We start from the raw sequence: 19774 nt of genomic DNA on the forward strand, positions 1-19774 counted from the left end.
AATATATATACACATGGACATATTTTACATATAATTGTATACAAAATATACAAATATATATATATATAATTTTTTATTTAAATTTTTATAATTATCAAACATTTTATCCCAGGCTTACATATATTTATATTATTCTTGTTCAAAATAACAAATGAGCTTTTTAATATAAAATTACACATTGATCTTTTTGTAGTATAAAATTTCATAGTAAATAGGTTAAGTCTAAATAAGTAAATACATCAATACATGTAATTTTAACTGGATATGTAGTTTTAACCTTTTAAACCGGGAATGTAGTTTATATTACATAATTTAATTAAAATTAAATTTAGTTAAAAATGTAACCAAACATGTTTTCTCAGTTAGCATGAGTCAACATTTTTAATGAAATTCCACATGCCGAAAATAAAATGTAAAAATATGATATATATTCGGAATATTCATTTGCAGAGACATAACTTTGTACTCTGTAGCAAGAGACACTAGCCCTCAAAATGCAATAATACAGAATAATTTGTTATTAAATAACGAAAATGTTAATAAAAAAATTTAATAAATTTAATAAATTTTTATTAAAATTTTTTACAAAAATTTTTTTATTAATTTCTTTAGAAAGATTATTTTTATTTTCAAAATCACAGAAATAATAATATTTTTTTTAATTTGCATCTCAATCTTATTTAAATAATAAAACAACGTTTTTTTAACATACCTGTAATAATTATTAAAGTATATATATGATACAAAAATTTCAAAATTTTATTTTTTAAAAATAATAGCAAATGTAAAGATTATGCGTTTCGCGGGTTTTCTCTGTGTCCAGATCTATTCTTGGAATGCTAAGGACATTCCAAGATAATCTTTATATAGAAAGCCGTGGAAGCCTCAAGAATATTATCAAATAGCAAATGATTAATTTTTCTTTAAAATTTGTTTGTAAAACTAAAATTATCTTTATATTCTTAAATAAATATTTAATAATAATTTTTTCGTCTATATTTCCCAGACAGCACACAACATCCATTGAACGTCCAAATCTGATTTTTATTCGAACGTCCATGGACTTAATATGAATGTTTTAAAAACGTACGTTATTCAACGTATAAAGTATGTTCACATTTGGACATTTTAAAAATGTTCATCTTATGCAAAAAATTTTCTAAATCTGCTCGCAACTTGTTGTTTTTGTTGATGAGTGCTTGACAAGTGAAAATTTTTTTAAGAGGAATTTCATTTTTGTTAATATGTACGAGCGTCTTTTGAACGTCCCATGGACGTTCTTAGGATATCTGTGATGTATTGAAAATTTTCAACGATAAAAAATCTATTCAGATAATCAAACAAGCAATATCCCATGATATCCGCACAAAATACCACTACCGTACTGTCACGAGATGGTGGCATAACTGTACGATAGCAGCATAAAAAGAATACATGATATTATAGTACAGCGTATCAACACTGTACCTGTACTGCATATTGTTTAGGTACATCATGGTACATAATCCGTACCGTATCAATACAGCGTACTATTATTGACAGGAGAGAGACTGTGGAGATCTCTAATCGAAGACGATATACATGGTATTGTAAAAGTACGTGATTTCCTAACCTGAAAATAATTGTTATAGCATTAAGATTAAATATTAGACAGTAACTGATTGGAACTTGAGCAACTGAGATTGGATGTTCAATTGAACTGCACAAATTTGATCTATCAGGACTATATATTAAACAGATGTATGATAACTATACATCCATAATTGTATATGTGTTCGTTCATCATCGAAGCGTAGCGGTTCTCATGTTTCCATACAATTTCAAAAATCAAGGATAATGGATGACGGTATGCAACTGGATGGGTGACCATTTCGAAACACTATAAAAAATTGGTTCCCGAATTCAAGAAAAAACATTTTTTTTTATCATAACTTTATGATGTGTATTCTCGAATAAAATATTAATCAATAATAATACTCATACAAGAATTATTTTGTTTTGATTGTGGTCAAAATTTGTTTAAAATATCAATTTAGTCCAGTTTTTTAATCCATTGCGATTTAAAATGGACGTTTTTAAGAAGTCCAAAATGATAACACTAGATGTTTTTAAAACGTTTTTAAAATATTCATGGATCTAATCTGGATGTTTCTAATATGTCCAAAATGTACAATATGTACATTTTAAATGTATCTTTAAAACGTTACTGAGCTTTCTGGATTCTAACATTTAAGTATAAGTTTGACTACAGCATAATTAATAATTATAAATTTTATTAAAATTTGTATAAACTTTAAATACAAAAGAAAGTGTTAATGTCCCAATTTCCATTTCTCAGTTCAATCAAAAATAATATCTCAAATAAAACAATATCTCAAATAAACAATTTTATCTTCATTTACTTTCTAAAGTTTTTTCTTAGAACTTATAACTTATTAATAAATATTTTTCACAAATAATCAATTATCAATTTAATTTATAATTTTAGATATAACGACTATCTCTCTCTTTTCGGTATTTATATGTATAGACCCAAATATAATTCACACGTGATTTTAGATACTCTAAAAGTTTTAGACTCCTCCAAACTGTTGACCAACCTTACAGTTAAGTATACTTGGAAAATATCTCTTAGGCTGTCGAATATGATAAGTTTTCTTGAAGTATCTATTTTTAAGGAAAACACAAGGCCGATTTACTTTATCATATATAATCGTCTGTCATGAAAATTGTGTATTGATAAATGCTGCTTGATTATTACATGCATAATTTCACGTAAAAGATTTGATATTTAACAATATTAGATATTAAATCTCATCTGACTGTCAATAGAAATAAATGCCTTTAAGCCGGTCTAGCTAGATCTTAAGTGCTTGTGTAATTCTGTGTGAGTTCACGAGTTAAAATTGAGCAATTTAGCAATTTAATAATCTTATACTTCTTTGTATCTTAAAACTTAATATAATGCTAAATAACATACATATTAAAATTTACAAAAGTAGAAATTAATTCTTGTTACGAAAAATATTACTTCGAGAATCAAATTTGAATCTTTATTAGCATTCCATGCGAATATCCTAAGCCTTTAAACCAAGGCCTTAATCATATTATTCTCAATAATACTCGTGCGTTTAGTAGAGTTTACTATTTCAAGGAAAAATCATTTCGACACGCAGTTTAAAAGACTACATAGTATGTATATAAATTCACAAAATTATACAAGCACTTAAGATTCAGCTAGAGAGTAAGATCGTTAAAGATATTTACTGATATTTTAATTTAAACACAATAATATATAATATTTTATTTATGTTCTTTTACACAAATATCGTATTTTTTGCATCTCTTATGTTTAATAATAATAAGATAGAATAATTTATAAATTTAACATTTACTTATTTATTGTACTTATTTTTTGTACTTGTGAATATAATTACAAATAAAGAATTAATCTTTATTTTAATTGATATTTTATGATATATGTATGTTATATGCAGTATCTATGCGTGCAATTAGTATTAAATACTAAACAAAACATTGTTATTGAAGACTTTTTAATCAATGTTTGTGATTAGACAAATTTTAAAAGTTTATACTTAAACTACTGTACAGAACAAAATAGCTTTCAAATATAAACAATAACGTAGTTTTAACAAGCAAAGATTGTTCAAAAAAATATACAATTTATTAATAAATTACAAAACAAACATTTCGACTTATAATACCCACACACACACACAATTAGTTTTCATTAATACTATATATGATACTAAAAGCATAATCAATCTTCCAATCCTTTATCATATAACTCATTATGTTGCTTCTTTTTATAAAAATTATTTAAATGATTGCTGTTATTAACAATAAAAAGTAAATTCAATTTGATATATATAGTTTTCCTTTTCAAAAAACGGTGAGATGTTTCATCCATTCATTCTTATCGCAGAGTCTTATAAAATCTTAATATTCGAATTGTCAAATTGATGTTAATATAGTCCCATAATAAAAAACAGCAACAATCAATATAAAATTCCTTCCACATTTATCTTTCAACATTTTTCCTAATGTATTCTGTAATTTACGTCGTCCATAATTATTAAATTACGTCAGCAGTTCTTTAAGATTAAAATTATTTCAAACAAAACTTATGTTAACAAAATAATAAATCCCAGGGATTAGAATCGTGTATGTGAGAAACACAACCTATAAGAAATAAATGCCTTAAACGGTCCAGACTTAAGTTTTTGTATAATTCTGTGTGAATTTATATACTACATATATAATCTTTTAAAATGCACGCTGAAATAATTTTTGGCATGATAATATTTTTCGCAATAAGAATTAATTATTTACAAATTTTAATGTATCATTCAGCATTATTAAGGTTGTCATTTTAAAATATGTAAAGAGCATCAATTGTTAAATTGCTCAATCAATAACTTATGATATTACTGCAGCAGTGGAGTTTAGTAAAGTTTGCATTTCAAAATCGAAAAATCATTTCGGCGCGCATTTTCAAAGGATTACATACCTAACATATAAATTCACACAGAATTTTACAAGCACTTAAGATCCAATTAGACCGTTTAAGGCATTTATTTCCTATAAAACTTAATTTATATAAGATATCCATTCATTTCTTACTAACCGTGCATCATTTTATAATAAAAATAGCTTCCACTTTATTACTTAACTTTTCACGAAATTTTACTGCAATAATATTACCTTTAAATTTCGACACCTTTTGTAAACAACAGCCCATAAGAAATAAAACCAGTTAAGCAATAAAAATTAATGTTAGCTAATTCTAAGTTGTAGAAATAAGTAACAAGCTTTCAAAAAAACATATAAGTTATTTAAAAATTGATAAAAATATTTTTATTATATATCTAATTTAATAGTGTATTACGTAATTAATATATGTAATTTAATAATATATAACATGTTTTAATTAATTATTTTTAAAATGTATACAGTATAGTATTAATAATCCTAAATATATTAATAACTTTTTCAAATATTAGCAAAATCTATACCCACAACAAATAATGTAAGCATAATGCGTAAATTATTTAATTAAGAAAATAGCAATTATTATACATATATTTTTTTTTCAAAAAAAAGTGCAATTGTTATTCTTACAAGCTTGCAATTGCATATAAAGATATAGAAAACTATGTTCTGCATTTTCCCACTGCAATTCTGTCGACAGTCTTTTCTCTTACAAATGTAGTTATGAAACTTGTCATAATCCTCCTAAGAAGATCTACTTACTAAGAAGTTCTACTTACTTCATATTTAATTGTTGTTTATTTTGCAGTAAAACATGAAACAAAGAAAAGATTTTAATTATCGCTAATATTAATTAATATACAACTTTTTAAAGTATATTATAAAATTATAATTAATATTGAATAGTATTTATTTATTTTTCAATGACTGGACCTACAGTTTATGCTTTGAACATACATAGTTTATATTTTTGACATATCTTTCTACAGATTCTACCTATATAATTCATATCTTGAAAAATTAAGTAAGTTTTTTGATCCCTTTTTCGGTACAATATTTTCAATTTAATTTTATTTATATTTCTACATACCTTGAAACTTTTATTGATCATTGACTTAATTTATCTTATTGATTTAAAAAAAAAATCTTATATATATATAATATATATATATATATATATATATATATATATATATATATATATATCCAGTTGACTCCACTTTTTTCATCTTTAAACGAAAGTTTCGACAACTATCATATAAAGACAAGATATAATTTTTAATAATTTATTTGATGTAATATATTATCCAATTTGATATAATTTTGTTGATTACGTTTCTATGTTCTTTCTAATATTTAATTTTATTTGTAATAAGTTACTAATAATGTTTTAATCTTATACAATTTCTCTAATTATTTTAATGACTGAGGATAAGTAAAGTCAAAACATAACTAAGTAAAGTTAAAACATTCCATATATTAATGATTGTAAAAAAAATTCACATCTTTTATAGTTTAATGTCTTAATAAATTTTCATCTTGTTTTTAAGCTTGTTTTTAAGCTTATTTTTAAGCTTTGACTTATCTGCTTATTTATTTGTATGTACATATTCGAGCAAAAAAAAATTATTTTATAGTATATATTTATTTATTCATTTCATTCATATCATTGACATTTATATTATATTCGTTTGCAATTAAAGTATTACAAAAAGGAGAATAATAAATAATGTCAACAAACTAGTTTACAATACATCTCTTAGCTTGTTGCAGTCGTAAATAAAGATGGAATCACACGATTTTTTGAATAATAACATGCATACAGTCATGTCTGCTCTGATGTATGCTAGAATTCGTTTATGCATTGAGCGCATGCTACATAGCTTATTTCCTTGCATACACCAATCTGATTCCACCATGCACCAATCGAAAGAAACAATGCTAATTTCATAATTTTTTCAAATGTCAAACAATACAAAATGCGTCAAAACATAAAGAGTCACACGATACTCAATTTCTTGAATGTATGCTTAACATCTTTAAGATGAAATCATATTTCATTACTTTTTTCAGCTATAAAGATTCCAATATAACGAGAAAAGGTTTTTGTATACGATACGTAAATAAGATGGAAGATAATTACAACGAAGTCGAGGTGAACTTGGTTGTCCACTATGCAAAATTTTTATATGTACTTCAATTTATCTGTCCGACAAGGTATTTATCCGTTGTGCATGTCTCAGAAATGCAAGATCAGGTTTCTCGGAGGACAAATTCTAAGAGACAATAAAACATTAAACGGTCATGGCCGATCAAGTTCGTTATTGTCGTCTATCACGGAAGAAGAAAGGTAGTCTTATTAATTTATTTTATTGCTTTGGCATTCAATACTTACAACTTTTATTAAAGTTGATGAATATAAAATTGATTTAAGTAAATTCAATTAAATTAAAAGCACTAATTAAATAGAAAATTATGCTTATTTAAAAATTAGAAATAACCGTTTTGTCGACGAGCGCGGCATTAGAAAATATGTTTGTGAATAGCTAAGTTGTACAATAAACGTTAATAAAATAACTAAAAATATTATTTTAGGTACTTTATAATTTATTGTTAGATTTTAAATTATATTTATAATTTTATGTATTTTAATACCTGTATCTTAATATATATTTTATACACATATCACACATTAAAGTGTTTTTATTATGCAACTCATGAAATTTAATATAAAATTTGATATATGGTATTATAAATAATTTGAATATCGGTTTTATATAATTCTAATAATACATGATTAAATATACAAATACGAAAATATTTTTTTTAATTATATATACTACATATTAATTACTATATGTAATATTTTTTTATATAATACATATTAATTACTATATATAATATTATAATAATTTTTCATTAATTAGTTGAATAGAAACTTGTGTGCATACAATTTGTGCAACTATAGTTTGTGCGTTTATTTCTTATAATGGAGAAAGTATGAAAAATTGTACGAACAATTTTACAAAAATAAAAGGACTATAAAAATAGTTGAAACCTAATGTAACCAAATGTCATGGTGTGAAAGGGGCAAGTGATAAAAGTCATGAAGTCCATGGCTTCCCAAAGAATGTTTCTATTGTAAACATAGAACTTCGATACAATAATATCCAATCACGATTGTTGCGATTATCGCACCATATGTAAATTTTATATGTAGCCGATCATAGAACATCGGTTCAGAGTGCATTGTCATAGCAGATGTGAAAAGAGGTAATCACGATGGTTGGCTCTTTAAAGTTAGCAGGCAGTAGTGGGTTACACTTTCAGAGTAGGGGAACGGCGCATATAAGATAGGATATGAAGGGGTCCCGTCCTTAGTTTATCACAAAATAACCGTACAACTCTGTTGGCAAGAGTCTTCTCGTTCGCATTGAGTCCCTTCTTTGTACCAGTCTCTTTCGCGAACTTATCGACATTGAGATCATTTTTTGTGCGACCTTCAAAGAGTTGTCGAAAGAGTTGCTGGTGTTCAAGTTAAAAGTCTTTTTAAGCCTCTTGCAAGGGATAATCAATCGTATGGCGTGATCGCTATAAGGATCTGCTCGCATTTTTACAGACGTAAGGACAGGAAAGTACAGAGTGTCGTGTTTCTCGGCAAGAGTACTGACAGGATGGCCTTCGTGAGGATAGCTTCCACTCTGCTTCTGGCTCTTTGTGGAGCTGTCTTGGTGTCCTGCGAGGACCAGAACGTCACGGAAATCAACAGTGGGCTTAATGAGCCAGATTTCCCCACTCGTAAGACTATCATGAAATAATTTCTCTCTCCTCTCTCTTCCGCCTAATTCATATCATTAATCAATTGTCATATCATTATATTAAATTGTACTTCACACGATTATTAGAAACTGAGACGGTAAACTAACACTAATTGCTATGCGGCGTGCGCGTTTATTAGTCATATATATCGGTGGTAATATTCATTATATATTCTTGATCGCTTAAGACACAATAACACAGACGCATATAAATGATTGTTTTTTATGAAGCTTAACATTAAAAGTCGCATTAAAAATTCTAACATCGTTGTGACATAAACGTTTGTTAAAATTATAACTTCAACACATATTTGTATTTTTATGACCGTTTATAATAATTTATTTATTTATTTATTTATTTGAATTTTAATGTCGGAATTTGTTGAAATTTCCAAATATTTATACAGCTATTGTTCAATAAATTCAAATTATTATAATATTATTAGAATTATGTTAAAATATTGTTAGAATTCTATTCAATAAATCATTAGAATTTCGAGAAAAACGCGGAAGAATCTATTTTTTCACGCACTTTCGAAAAAAAATTTATTATTATTCTATTTGATAATTCTCGCTATTAACAATTTGTTAAAGCCTATTTATTTGTTATAATTGTATATAAAAATATATATTTATTTTTTTATGTTAGCATTCATTTTACAATGACAAGAGAGAGAGAGAGAGAGACAGAGAGAGAGAGAAAGAGAGAAAATGTGTGCAACCATGTTGATTACGTGTGAACGGAAAAGATAATAGGAAATGATGATTACGCACGAGTGTAATCTTATCTTACATTTTCATTTACATTTTCCACTGAACATCTCGAGCATATCTACCTTTCTCTTTTCGTCGTAATCCGAAGAAATATAAACAATGGGCATACCGTATGATTACATGACGGAAACCCATTGTCTTGATTACACTTGTGCTCTCTATTATGAGATTGTCAACCATCAATCACGCGAACTTTTCCGCGGCATTTTCAAAATTTGATCAAAACTACACGTTTGATTTTTGTGAATTGATTTACTTGCTAAAATATTTTAAAACGCTAAAGATCAAGGTTTTTTGCATTACTAAATATAAAAATACTTTATAAATTTTAATTATTCGTTTAATATATATACAAATATATATTTTATAAGTTTAACATAACAATTTATATAATAACTTTTTATAACATTAAATATTATATTATTTTACTATTCTGCATTGTTATATTATTCTGTTCTGCATAAAATCTCAAACTAAATTAATAATAGTATAAGCAATTCTCGAAAATGCAGTGCATAATGATACATAAATACTTATAATTATTGTGAATAAATTATTTTAATTTTTTTTAAATGGTAATATTTTAATAATATATAATAATAAATAGCAATTTAAATAAATAAATAATTATTAATAATTATTAAATTTCTAATAATTATTAAATGATAATAGAATAAATAAATGCCAATAAAAATTTCTAATAATAATTTTAATAATAACTTTTAATAATGAATATTAAAAATGTTATTACATTTATCTTGTTTTTTTTTTATTAAAATTAATATTAGTAAAAAACGGCATAAAATAAGCGTAGGTATTTATTTTTACATATGAATAAAGCAAAAATTTTGTATTGTCATTTATTTACAGTTAATACTAGAGCATTCAGAATTTAAAAAATCTCAAGTCAGCATCTTTTCATAAATATAACAATACTGTATAGAAATCAAAATATGAACACATAAATTGTAATATGATCTTGATATTAAAAGCAGAAGGCAATAATGAAGCTTACTAAAAAATTTATAAAGAATTTAATAATATCGTTTTGCATCAATTTTTCTATCAATAGCAGTCATTTTGTTCTCATCATAATTAGTACTCATTGTAAAGAAATTCGTTTCTTCTAACAATAATAATAGTCAATCCAACAAAATAATGCATGTGTGCAAAACGACACTGGTCATGGTACTCTTTGCCGATATAATATCTCGGATCATGACGTAACGTTTCTCAACGACATAGCGAAGGTTATGTCAGAGATTGCGTAATTTGCGGTGTCGAGAATCGACGGCAATCGTTTGGAGAAAGTACTGGTAAAGTCGATGTTATAACGATGTACACAAAGCACCGATTCTTCATTCCGTATACATTACAGTACAAGTGATGACATTTCTTTGAAGTACAAGTTGGATTAGTAAATTAAACTCTTGAAACAAAGATGCAAAAGCTACACCATATTTTCTTTTCATCACTTCATGGAGACGAGGGAAAAACTGAAGCTTTAAAAAATGTTTCACATCTAACTTCTCAAGTACAGCAAGTAGAACAAGTCATGTAGAACAAGTCAAGTAGAACAAGTCATCATAACATAAAAATGGCGTCAAAATAATTCCGAAATATGATTACATCTCTTTTTAATCATGATCCATTTTAAGTCATCATAACTTGTTTTGCTTAAATTTCTTCTTTATGAATCTTTTCCATTACGCTTAAATATTTGAAAATAATGGCTTAAGTAAGTATAACTTATGTGAGCATTTGTTATACATTTATGATGAATTTTGATCCAGTAGCTTCTAATTCAATATCTTCAACTTTCTGAGGCTTTAAAGCGTGATTCATTATCGAGCTTGACATCACTACTTTTGAATTATTTACCAAAAAATTATATAACCAATACTAGCATATACTATTGGCCACAATACTCTTTCTTCATGTCCTACAAATCGACTTTCTTGCTTCGATAGCAATAAAACAGAACCCGTGGTATACTTTTTTCTTCTTTGTTTTTTTATTTTACCCACGCTCGTTCTTAGTCGAGTCGATCGGTGTCTCGAGTGAAAGCGGCAACGTAATAGCCATGCCAGTGATGCGTCAAGTGGTCCAGATTCCTATGCGGAACGTAATAATAATACAAAAGAATTAAACGTTTTTATTCTTTGACATAGATTTTAATAACAAAGATCAAATGTTTGATACATTTAAAATTATCTTGGTCTTTGCATTATTATTTTTTTTTCTTTCTTGCTATTTCAGTCTCTCGTAATTAATTGATGATTAGCATTACGAAATCCTTGAAAGTAATGATTTAAAAAGATTTTGCAAAGTGATTCATTGAAAAATAGGGAAGGGAGGGGGATATTTCCATATCGAATAATTTCCATTAGAACAAGTACATCATTCTATTACAATACATGATAATAAAAAAATAAGAAGACCTCGATAGAATTACTCGAGTTAATGGCAAATATTTTCTAGTAATAGTCCATCATTGAAACTATTATAGCATTAATATCGGTTTTGTTCATTCGATAATAACGAAATCATAGTATTATTCAAACTTCTATAATATATTAAATCTATATGCAAAAATCTTAATGATTTTTTTAGAGAAACAAATGATTAACCTAGATCAACATTTATGTGCATCACTCAGACATAATTAATTAATGAGATGATTAAATACAGAAAAGAAATGAATATTAAGTAAATCATTAAATATTAAAATAAATAAAAAATAACTTTGAGTCACTTCATAAACTAAAATTTTTTTAAATAGCCATATAACATGTATATAAATTTTAAATTATTCAATATTTTTGTACACTATTAATATTTTATATATACTTTACTATAATTATTATATAACATTTCTTATTAGAGATAAAAGCAATAATTATAAATAATTTTAGAAAGTTTCACTTTCGATGCAAAAATTACTCATTGTTTTCATGTTCTAGAAGCACATCATAGCAGTCCCATGAAATCAAGAATGTTCTCCAGAGATGTAAAATTATATTTTTTCAGATCATAAAACATAAAGTACACAAAAATCATTAATTTAAGTAAGATATTCTAGTATCCACATATTTAAATCCGGAAAGTACATTACATGTACACTCAAGGAAATTAATAGGAACTATCAGATACGTGCGTTACCTGTAAAGACTAACGATTAGCATTACTCAATATCGTGCATGTTACCATTATGTTAACATTATTAGCATGCCCATTATTAATTACATAATTTTCATTACATAATTTGATTGACCTACAGTCAAGTTTTCTTTTTTCCTCAGCCGAATACATACTACCATGCAGCAGGAAAGATCCAAAGATCGAAGCGTGCTTTCTTAACATGCTTGCCCATATCCATCCGTATTTGCTAAAAGGTGAGTAAAACAATTTATCAAATAGCAAAATACATGACACGAGCTATAGAAAACATAAACTACATAATCGCATCGCTTCAATAGTGTTACTAGTATTGTATCTTGATGTTGACGTCAATTTGCTTTACAATTATAATTAAAGATTTTAATATAAAACAGAAAAAACAGTATATGTCAAAAGATTAAAAGAACATGTAAATTTTAGGGGTTATATCAATTTTTTGCTTAAAAATAAGTTTAATTTCATTTACCATAAAATTGTATTTCTTTATTAATATTTTATTTAAAATTACAAGCATACGATTTGTCACTTCTATAGTTGAGCAATCAATTTAGATGTGCCTTGTAATATTTGTTGCTTAAATACTAGTTCGATAAAAATAACATCAATCAATGAAAAATATTAATTACTACTAAAATATTAAAAAATAAAAAATACTACTAAAAAAGTTAAAATAATGTAAATATTAAAAACAATAAATCATGTATATTGCAAAAATTTTCGTATAGCTATTTTAATAAATAAAAATTTTATTTTTATTTTTTCTTTTCTTTCAAATTTATATGATATCAATTACCAAAATAAATCTATAAGTTATAAAATGTTAATATCGATTATTACATAAAGTATATTCTCATGTCGTAAGAGCATAAACTTTCCTCGAGTTCAGTAAATATCGTGAAAATTTATACAACTGATTTAGACTTACAATGATGTAACAGGCGAAGTCGGGATTCAGAACTTCGTAGAATAGTATTGCGATACAATTACATGAACAACATCATTGCAAAATATTAGCATCATACGATTAATTTCAAAAGAGTTAAAAAATCATTCCAATAAATCATCAAATACGAAATCATTCAAATACGAAAAATGAAATAATAAATCATGCTCTGTAGAGACACCTTTTCTAAAAAATAAATAGAAAATTTATAAAATACATAAAAAGATGCTTGTACAAAATATATATAATTAAAAATAAAGAAATAAAAAATATAATATATAGGACTGTATATGTGATAACACCGATTATAGCAATCAAAGCCTTAAACAATCTAGCTGAATCTTAAATGCTTCTATGATTCTGTGTGAATTTATAATACTACGTATGTAGTCCTTTTGAAACACGCGCCGAAATGATTTTTCGGTCTTGAAACATTAATTCTACTAAACTATCGCAGTAATATCACGAGTTAAAATTGACTAGCAATTTAACAATTTTTTTATGCTTTTTCGCATCTTCGAAGCGATCTTAATTATGCTGAGTGACATATTAAAATCTGTAAATAATTCATTTTTATTGTAAAACATATTTATTTAAGATTCAACCGTTTAAAACTTTGTTTGTTATAAAAAAAAATAAAAAACCTATTAAAATCATTTAAAACGTTATCCAAACCTATTACAATTAGAGAGACAATCATCATCAAACTTGTCTTATTTACTGCTGAACATAAGCTTCTCTTAATATTTTCTATTTATTTCGATCCTTTCGAATCCAGTTTGTATTGACTCGCTTTATAACGTCTGTCCAACGAGCTAGTGGACGACCCCTTCTAAAGGCATTTTGCCTAGATTATCATTCCATAATTCTTTTGGTCTATTTTTTAGTAGGCATTCTTGCAATATGTTCGGCCCAATTATATTTTATGTTATCCTCCTCATTGCGTCTGAATTTTAGTTCTTTCACGGATTTGCTTATTTAGTACTCTGTCTCTTAATACGATTCCTAACATGGAGCGTTCCATTCTTCTTTGGGCCACCTCAATTTCTTTTATAAATTTTCGTGTTAAAGTTTCCGATCTGTAAGTCAGAACCGGCAGGACACATTGTCAGCAGATCAAATGTTTTACGTTTAAGGCACACAAGTATTTCAGATTTAAAAACATGTTTCAACTTTCCAAAGGCTGCCCATGTCAATCCAATACGCCTTCCAATTTCGTCAGTTTAATTATCTCTCTTGGTCCTGATCTCAGTAGCCCAGATATTTATAAGATGTGACCTGAGCAATTTCCTTGTCTTTTATCAGGATATTTCAGTTAAAAATCAAGTTTGTCATAAATTTTGTCTTTCTATTTATTTTGAGCTCAACTTTATGTGAGGCTGATGTCAACCTTGCAAGTAATGTTTCTGTTTTTTCTAAGCTATCCGAGATCAACATTATATCATCAGCAAAGCGTAAATGATTTAAATTTTCTCCATTTATATTTATATCCTCAACTTTATGCTCTTGAACATGTACTCTAAGAGAGTGGTAAACAATTTAGGGAAGATTGTATCTCTTTGACGAACACCCTGTTCTATTCTGAATTTATTTGTTTTCTCATGCACTCTTACACACTCTGTTGCTCTCTCATAAATGTGTTGCAGTATTGCCACATATATATGGTCTATCCGGCACTCGGCTAGCGCTTTAAACAATTTGTTGTGTTTGATGGAGTCAAACGCTTTCTCGTAGTCCACAAATATCAATACGAGTGGTTTGTTATACTCAATAGATTTTTCTATTATTGCTTTATGACTTGTAAGTGATCACTTGTGTCGTAGCCTTCTCGAAATCCTGCCTGTTCTACGGGTTGATAAAAATCGAACTTAGGTGTAAAACGTTTAGTTAAGATCTTTATGAATAATTTATGCAGATATGGGAGTAAGCTGACTGGTCTGTAGTCCTTTAGATCCGCGATATTTCCTTTTTTGTATATAATGATGATAACTGCATTGTTCTAAGCTATAGGTATCTTAGAGAGACAATATATATTATAAATTTATAATCGGCACTTTGCATCAAATTAGAATTTAATTTTTAAAACATTTTGTTCGACGTTTATAATTTGAAGAAAAATGTATTAATCGAGCAAATTTTAAATTGTTTTAAACAGATTTAAAATCTAAAAAGAATATATTATTTTTGTTATTGAATAAATTTTTATTAAATCATAATATTAATAAGATTGTAAGATTTAAGCTCAAAAAATTACCAAAAATGGATATAAAAAAGAATTGATAAATCGAACTGAAAGATAAAATGCTTATTATAATAAGCTCGGCTCATTAATTCTTTTTATATCCAATTTTGATTCATAATAATAATTTAAACAATTCAATTAAATTAAGGGAATACTGACATCATTTGTTTCACTGATTAAATGCAATAATTTTCATATACCTTTTTGGTATATATAATTTTTACAAATACTTTTACAAATTTTTACAAATTTTTACAAATAATTTTTAAAAATACTTTTCTAGAATTAAAGTACACGCATTAATACTACACGCATTAATACTACACGCAGCCTAATAGATGGAATTTCGAAAATGCCGAAAACAAAAAAATTTTTGAAATTGAGATCTTTACCATTTTTTTTAGTTCAATATGACGTCTGGAGTTGTCAAGTCGTTTAAATAGATTACTTAGATTTTGGGTTCAGGGCCAATTTTTGGCCCAATAAAGCCCAAATTAATTTTTTTTTAGTCTAAGTATCTCATCTAATGGTCTTCTTCAAACCCTATAACTTTTATTTGAAATATTTTGTTCAAAAATGTATTGTTCTCGAAATATTTTGTGTCAAAATTAAAATGGCCAAATATGTTTCGTACCAAATCGTATCAAAGTATAAAATCTACAAGATTTCAGGATTTGACTATCTAGAATATTTATTTCAAACATGATCTTTCGACTGGTAGCGTTATATATATTATACATATATAGCGTTATATAACTCTATATATATATATATATATAGTTTTTTAATACATATAAATTTAATATATATAGTTTTTCACATTTGCAATTTGAAACAATCTCGTGTCAGACTTAATTCGATACGAAATTAATATAATAATTATAATACGAAAATTTACGTATGTATGACCGACATTAATGTACTAATGTGTCAATGTACAGTAAATCGTACGTATGTAAGTCTGATTTAAGTGAAACAACAATCCTTTCAGAATTCAGCCGTTATTCAGCAACTTCTTAAATTATTGTCTGTAAATATATTTTATACGTCACAACTATTGAACCATGATTATAAAATTATATAAATTTATCATATGTCCTCATCACTCTATTTAACAACATAAAAAATTCATGCATTAATTAGAATACGTAATAGTTATTAAGTCACTATGTATGACCTTTCAAATACAGATACGTGTGATTGTAAAAATCCTTTCAAATATACAATTCAAAATCTCTCTCTCAAGATTAAGTCTACTAATTTTAATTAAATTAGTTTTGATCGAAAACTCGATATTACAAATATGCTGTATAGACTTTTCATTACAAAATTTACCGAGAAATTTGAATCGAAAGTATGAAGACTGACATACGCAGAAAGACCGGTTTCATTAAAGTATCTAAAAATTTAGCTAGATATAAATCTATAGTAAATAATCTTATTAGACCATCAAAATAATTATATATAATAATTATATAACGCTCAAACTATTAGAATGTCAAAACATTGTGCAGCATTATTTATTATGCTTGAGCATCTTACATAATTATCTTGATAGAATAAAATTCATCCTATAATCAAATACTTTCTATGAAAATCCATGCACTGCCATTATTCTCAATAATTGTGAGCTAATTGGAAATGGTTTCTAATTGGATTTTTTTAATAGGTATCTCGGAATTGGATGTGCCTCCTATAGAGCCACTGGTAATTCCCGAACTAAAGATGGAAAATGGTCAAGGTCCGGTGCGTGTTAGGGCGATTTTCACTAACATCACCACGATAGGAACAGGAAATTACAGCATCAACAAAGTACGACTGAATATATCATCATACAGAATCGATATGCATCTTTCGTTGCCGAAGATTGATATTCATGGTAGCTATGACGTAAACGGAAACGTACTTCTCTTTCCCATTCAAAGTCATGGCAATTTTTGGGCATTATTCGGTAAGAATTCTCATAAGGTATAACAAAACATTATATATATATATATATATATATATATGATAATTTTATTAAATAAATATGCTAGTCTGCTGATTTGATATTCACACTTTGGTATTTTATGATATTTTAGGTGACGTAAAGGCAATCGCTCGCATACAAGGTGTCGAGGAAGTGAAAAATGGTATTCGTTACATGAAGATCTCTCGATTGCTAATCGACTTTAGTCTCGGTCGAGCTAGATTTCGCATAAACGATCATCTGAATGGCAACAACGTTATCGGTCAGGCGATGAATCAATTCCTGAATCAGAATATTAAAGAAATAATTGAGGAAATGAGACCCGCAGCCAGCTCAAGTATCGCTAAGTACTTCAAGGACTTCCTGAATGCTATTTTCACCAAAATGCCCCTAAAAGTTTGGGTGCACGATACGTAATAGAATAATCTTTTCCCAATTTCCGGACATACAAAATTCACGATATCCATGACTTGTTGATTACTTCATCAAAACATGAACGTACATTTCATAATTGCAAAAAGATATCTATACAGAATAAATTATTTCAGCAATAATGTTGAAGCATTGCAATGTTGCTGCAATATTGCTGAAATAATCTATGCTGTATAGATACCATAATCCTTACTATAAAAATACATAATAAATAGTGAGTAAGTAATCATAATTTGTTAAGATTTATAAAGATATTCACGAATAGGGCTGATAAAACATACATAATCTATCGTCCAAATAAAATCAATTTTTTTTAATGCAACTTACACTTATTTTAAATTAAAATAAATCATAACTACAAAGTTATGTATTCAAATCGATTTGAAAATAGCCTATGTGTGTGTGTGTGTGTGTGTGTGTGTGTGTGTGTGTGTGTGTGTGTATGTGTGTGTGGGTCGATAAAATGTAAACAATGTTTCCAAACTTTGTTTTATGTTTTTGAACTTTGTTTTATGTTTTTGTCAAGTTTACATTATTAAATTTTTTGTTAATTGATGTAATAATTTGCAATTCACAAACATTTATATTCTAATAGTATTAAATGTTTAGTATTAAATTTTTTTTGTTAAATTATTATGTTGCGATTTATCATGTCATAAGATTTATCGTCACAGGAATATAATGCAGAAATATTATCATGAAACTGTATAAAATTATAGATATATTAAGTAAAGCGCGTAAGTGTTAGTAATTTTATCACATTTATACAAATTTGTCTTCAACGATATAAATATGTCTACCTCGAAATAAATAAAATGTAACCATACAGCATTTTTACCATTAAGAAAAAATTATTATAAGTTAATGAAAAAAAAATTATAAGTTAAAGAAAAAATCTGTCATCGAATCAACTCTAATTATAGAAAAAAATCAATAATTGGTAATAAAATGTTTCTCAAAATTCTAACTTTCTTTTCAGATATTTATGTTTATTACTTTTTATTAAGGAGATAAAATAAAATTTTCAAAAAATCGAAAAATTTATTTTTACTTTTTTCAAAAGATTGATGTCTTAAAAATATGCTCTAAAAGGTTTTTATGAAATTCGAAATATTTCTCGAGTTACATGAGTTTTAGCGAACGGGCGTATAGTACTATAATAAAAGTAAGCATCATTTGATCTGAGAAAGAAACTGTACGCAGGTAATAGATAGCTAGATAGATAGATAGATAGATAGATAGATAGATAGATAGATAAATAGATTTCTATTAAATAATCAATACTGAAATTTTAAACGCTTTAAACTTTTTCTCAGAACTACTTTTTTTTAACTGGCAGCATCTATAACTCGAACAATTTTCAATCGATCGGCCTCAGCTTTAAACAGTAGCTTCACAAAATGAATAATAAGAATTTTTTTTATTGATTAGTTAGTTTTCGAAAAGCGAGATGTTAAGAGGCTCAAAATATGTGAAATTAAAATTTTTTTTTTAAATCGATGCCATTTTGTAAAAAAAGAATTATTTTAAAAAATTGTTACGCTTAACTAAAACTATTATATACTCATACAGATTCGAAATTTTTAAGAAATTTTCATTTTTCAGATAATTACAATTTGAATTCTTTACGTCGCCGATAAATCATGTTTTTTGAACACGGAAGTCTACAATGCAACATCACCATGTATTTATAATATATTCAGATATACAAAAATTCTTAAAATGTCTTCAAAGTGTACCCAATTGATATATCAATTCATATTTTTTCTAAGACTTATATTTATTTTTAAAAAAATTGATAAAGAAAGATCTTTTTAAAGCCTTTACTCTGTTTTATTCCCTTAATATGCCACTATGAGTGCGTTTCACTTGACACTCGCAACGCTAATGGAATTATTTCATTG

At 26.6% G+C, this 19774-nt stretch overlaps 1 protein-coding gene across 1 annotated transcript; it reads left to right on the forward strand.

Annotated features, from left to right (window-relative positions):
- Positions 1-7875: 7875 nt before the first annotated feature.
- Positions 7876-18910, forward strand: LOC105143734 (protein takeout). Its single transcript, XM_011052211.2, has 4 exons — positions 7876-8310; positions 12407-12499; positions 17139-17420; positions 17551-18910. The coding sequence occupies exons 1-4, from the start codon at positions 8187-8189 to the stop codon at positions 17853-17855; spliced, it is 804 nt and encodes a 267-aa protein (XP_011050513.1). The 5' UTR covers positions 7876-8186; the 3' UTR covers positions 17856-18910.
- The last annotated feature ends 864 nt before the right edge of the window (positions 18911-19774 follow it).

This window comes from Acromyrmex echinatior, chromosome 12, assembly GCF_024713525.1.
Source record: "Acromyrmex echinatior isolate Ae372 chromosome 12, ASM2471352v2, whole genome shotgun sequence".
NCBI classification, from domain to species: domain Eukaryota; kingdom Metazoa; phylum Arthropoda; class Insecta; order Hymenoptera; family Formicidae; genus Acromyrmex; species Acromyrmex echinatior.

Coding starts and splice junctions, on each gene's coding strand:
- LOC105143734 (XM_011052211.2), top strand. CDS start 8,187: ATGGCCTTCGTGAGGATAGCTTCCACTCTGCTTCTGGCTCTTTGTGGA. Junction 8,311..12,406: donor TGAGCCAGATTTCCCCACTC/GTAAGACTATCA, acceptor TTTTTTCCTCAG/CCGAATACATACTACCATGC. Junction 12,500..17,138: donor CCATCCGTATTTGCTAAAAG/GTGAGTAAAACA, acceptor TTTTTTTAATAG/GTATCTCGGAATTGGATGTG.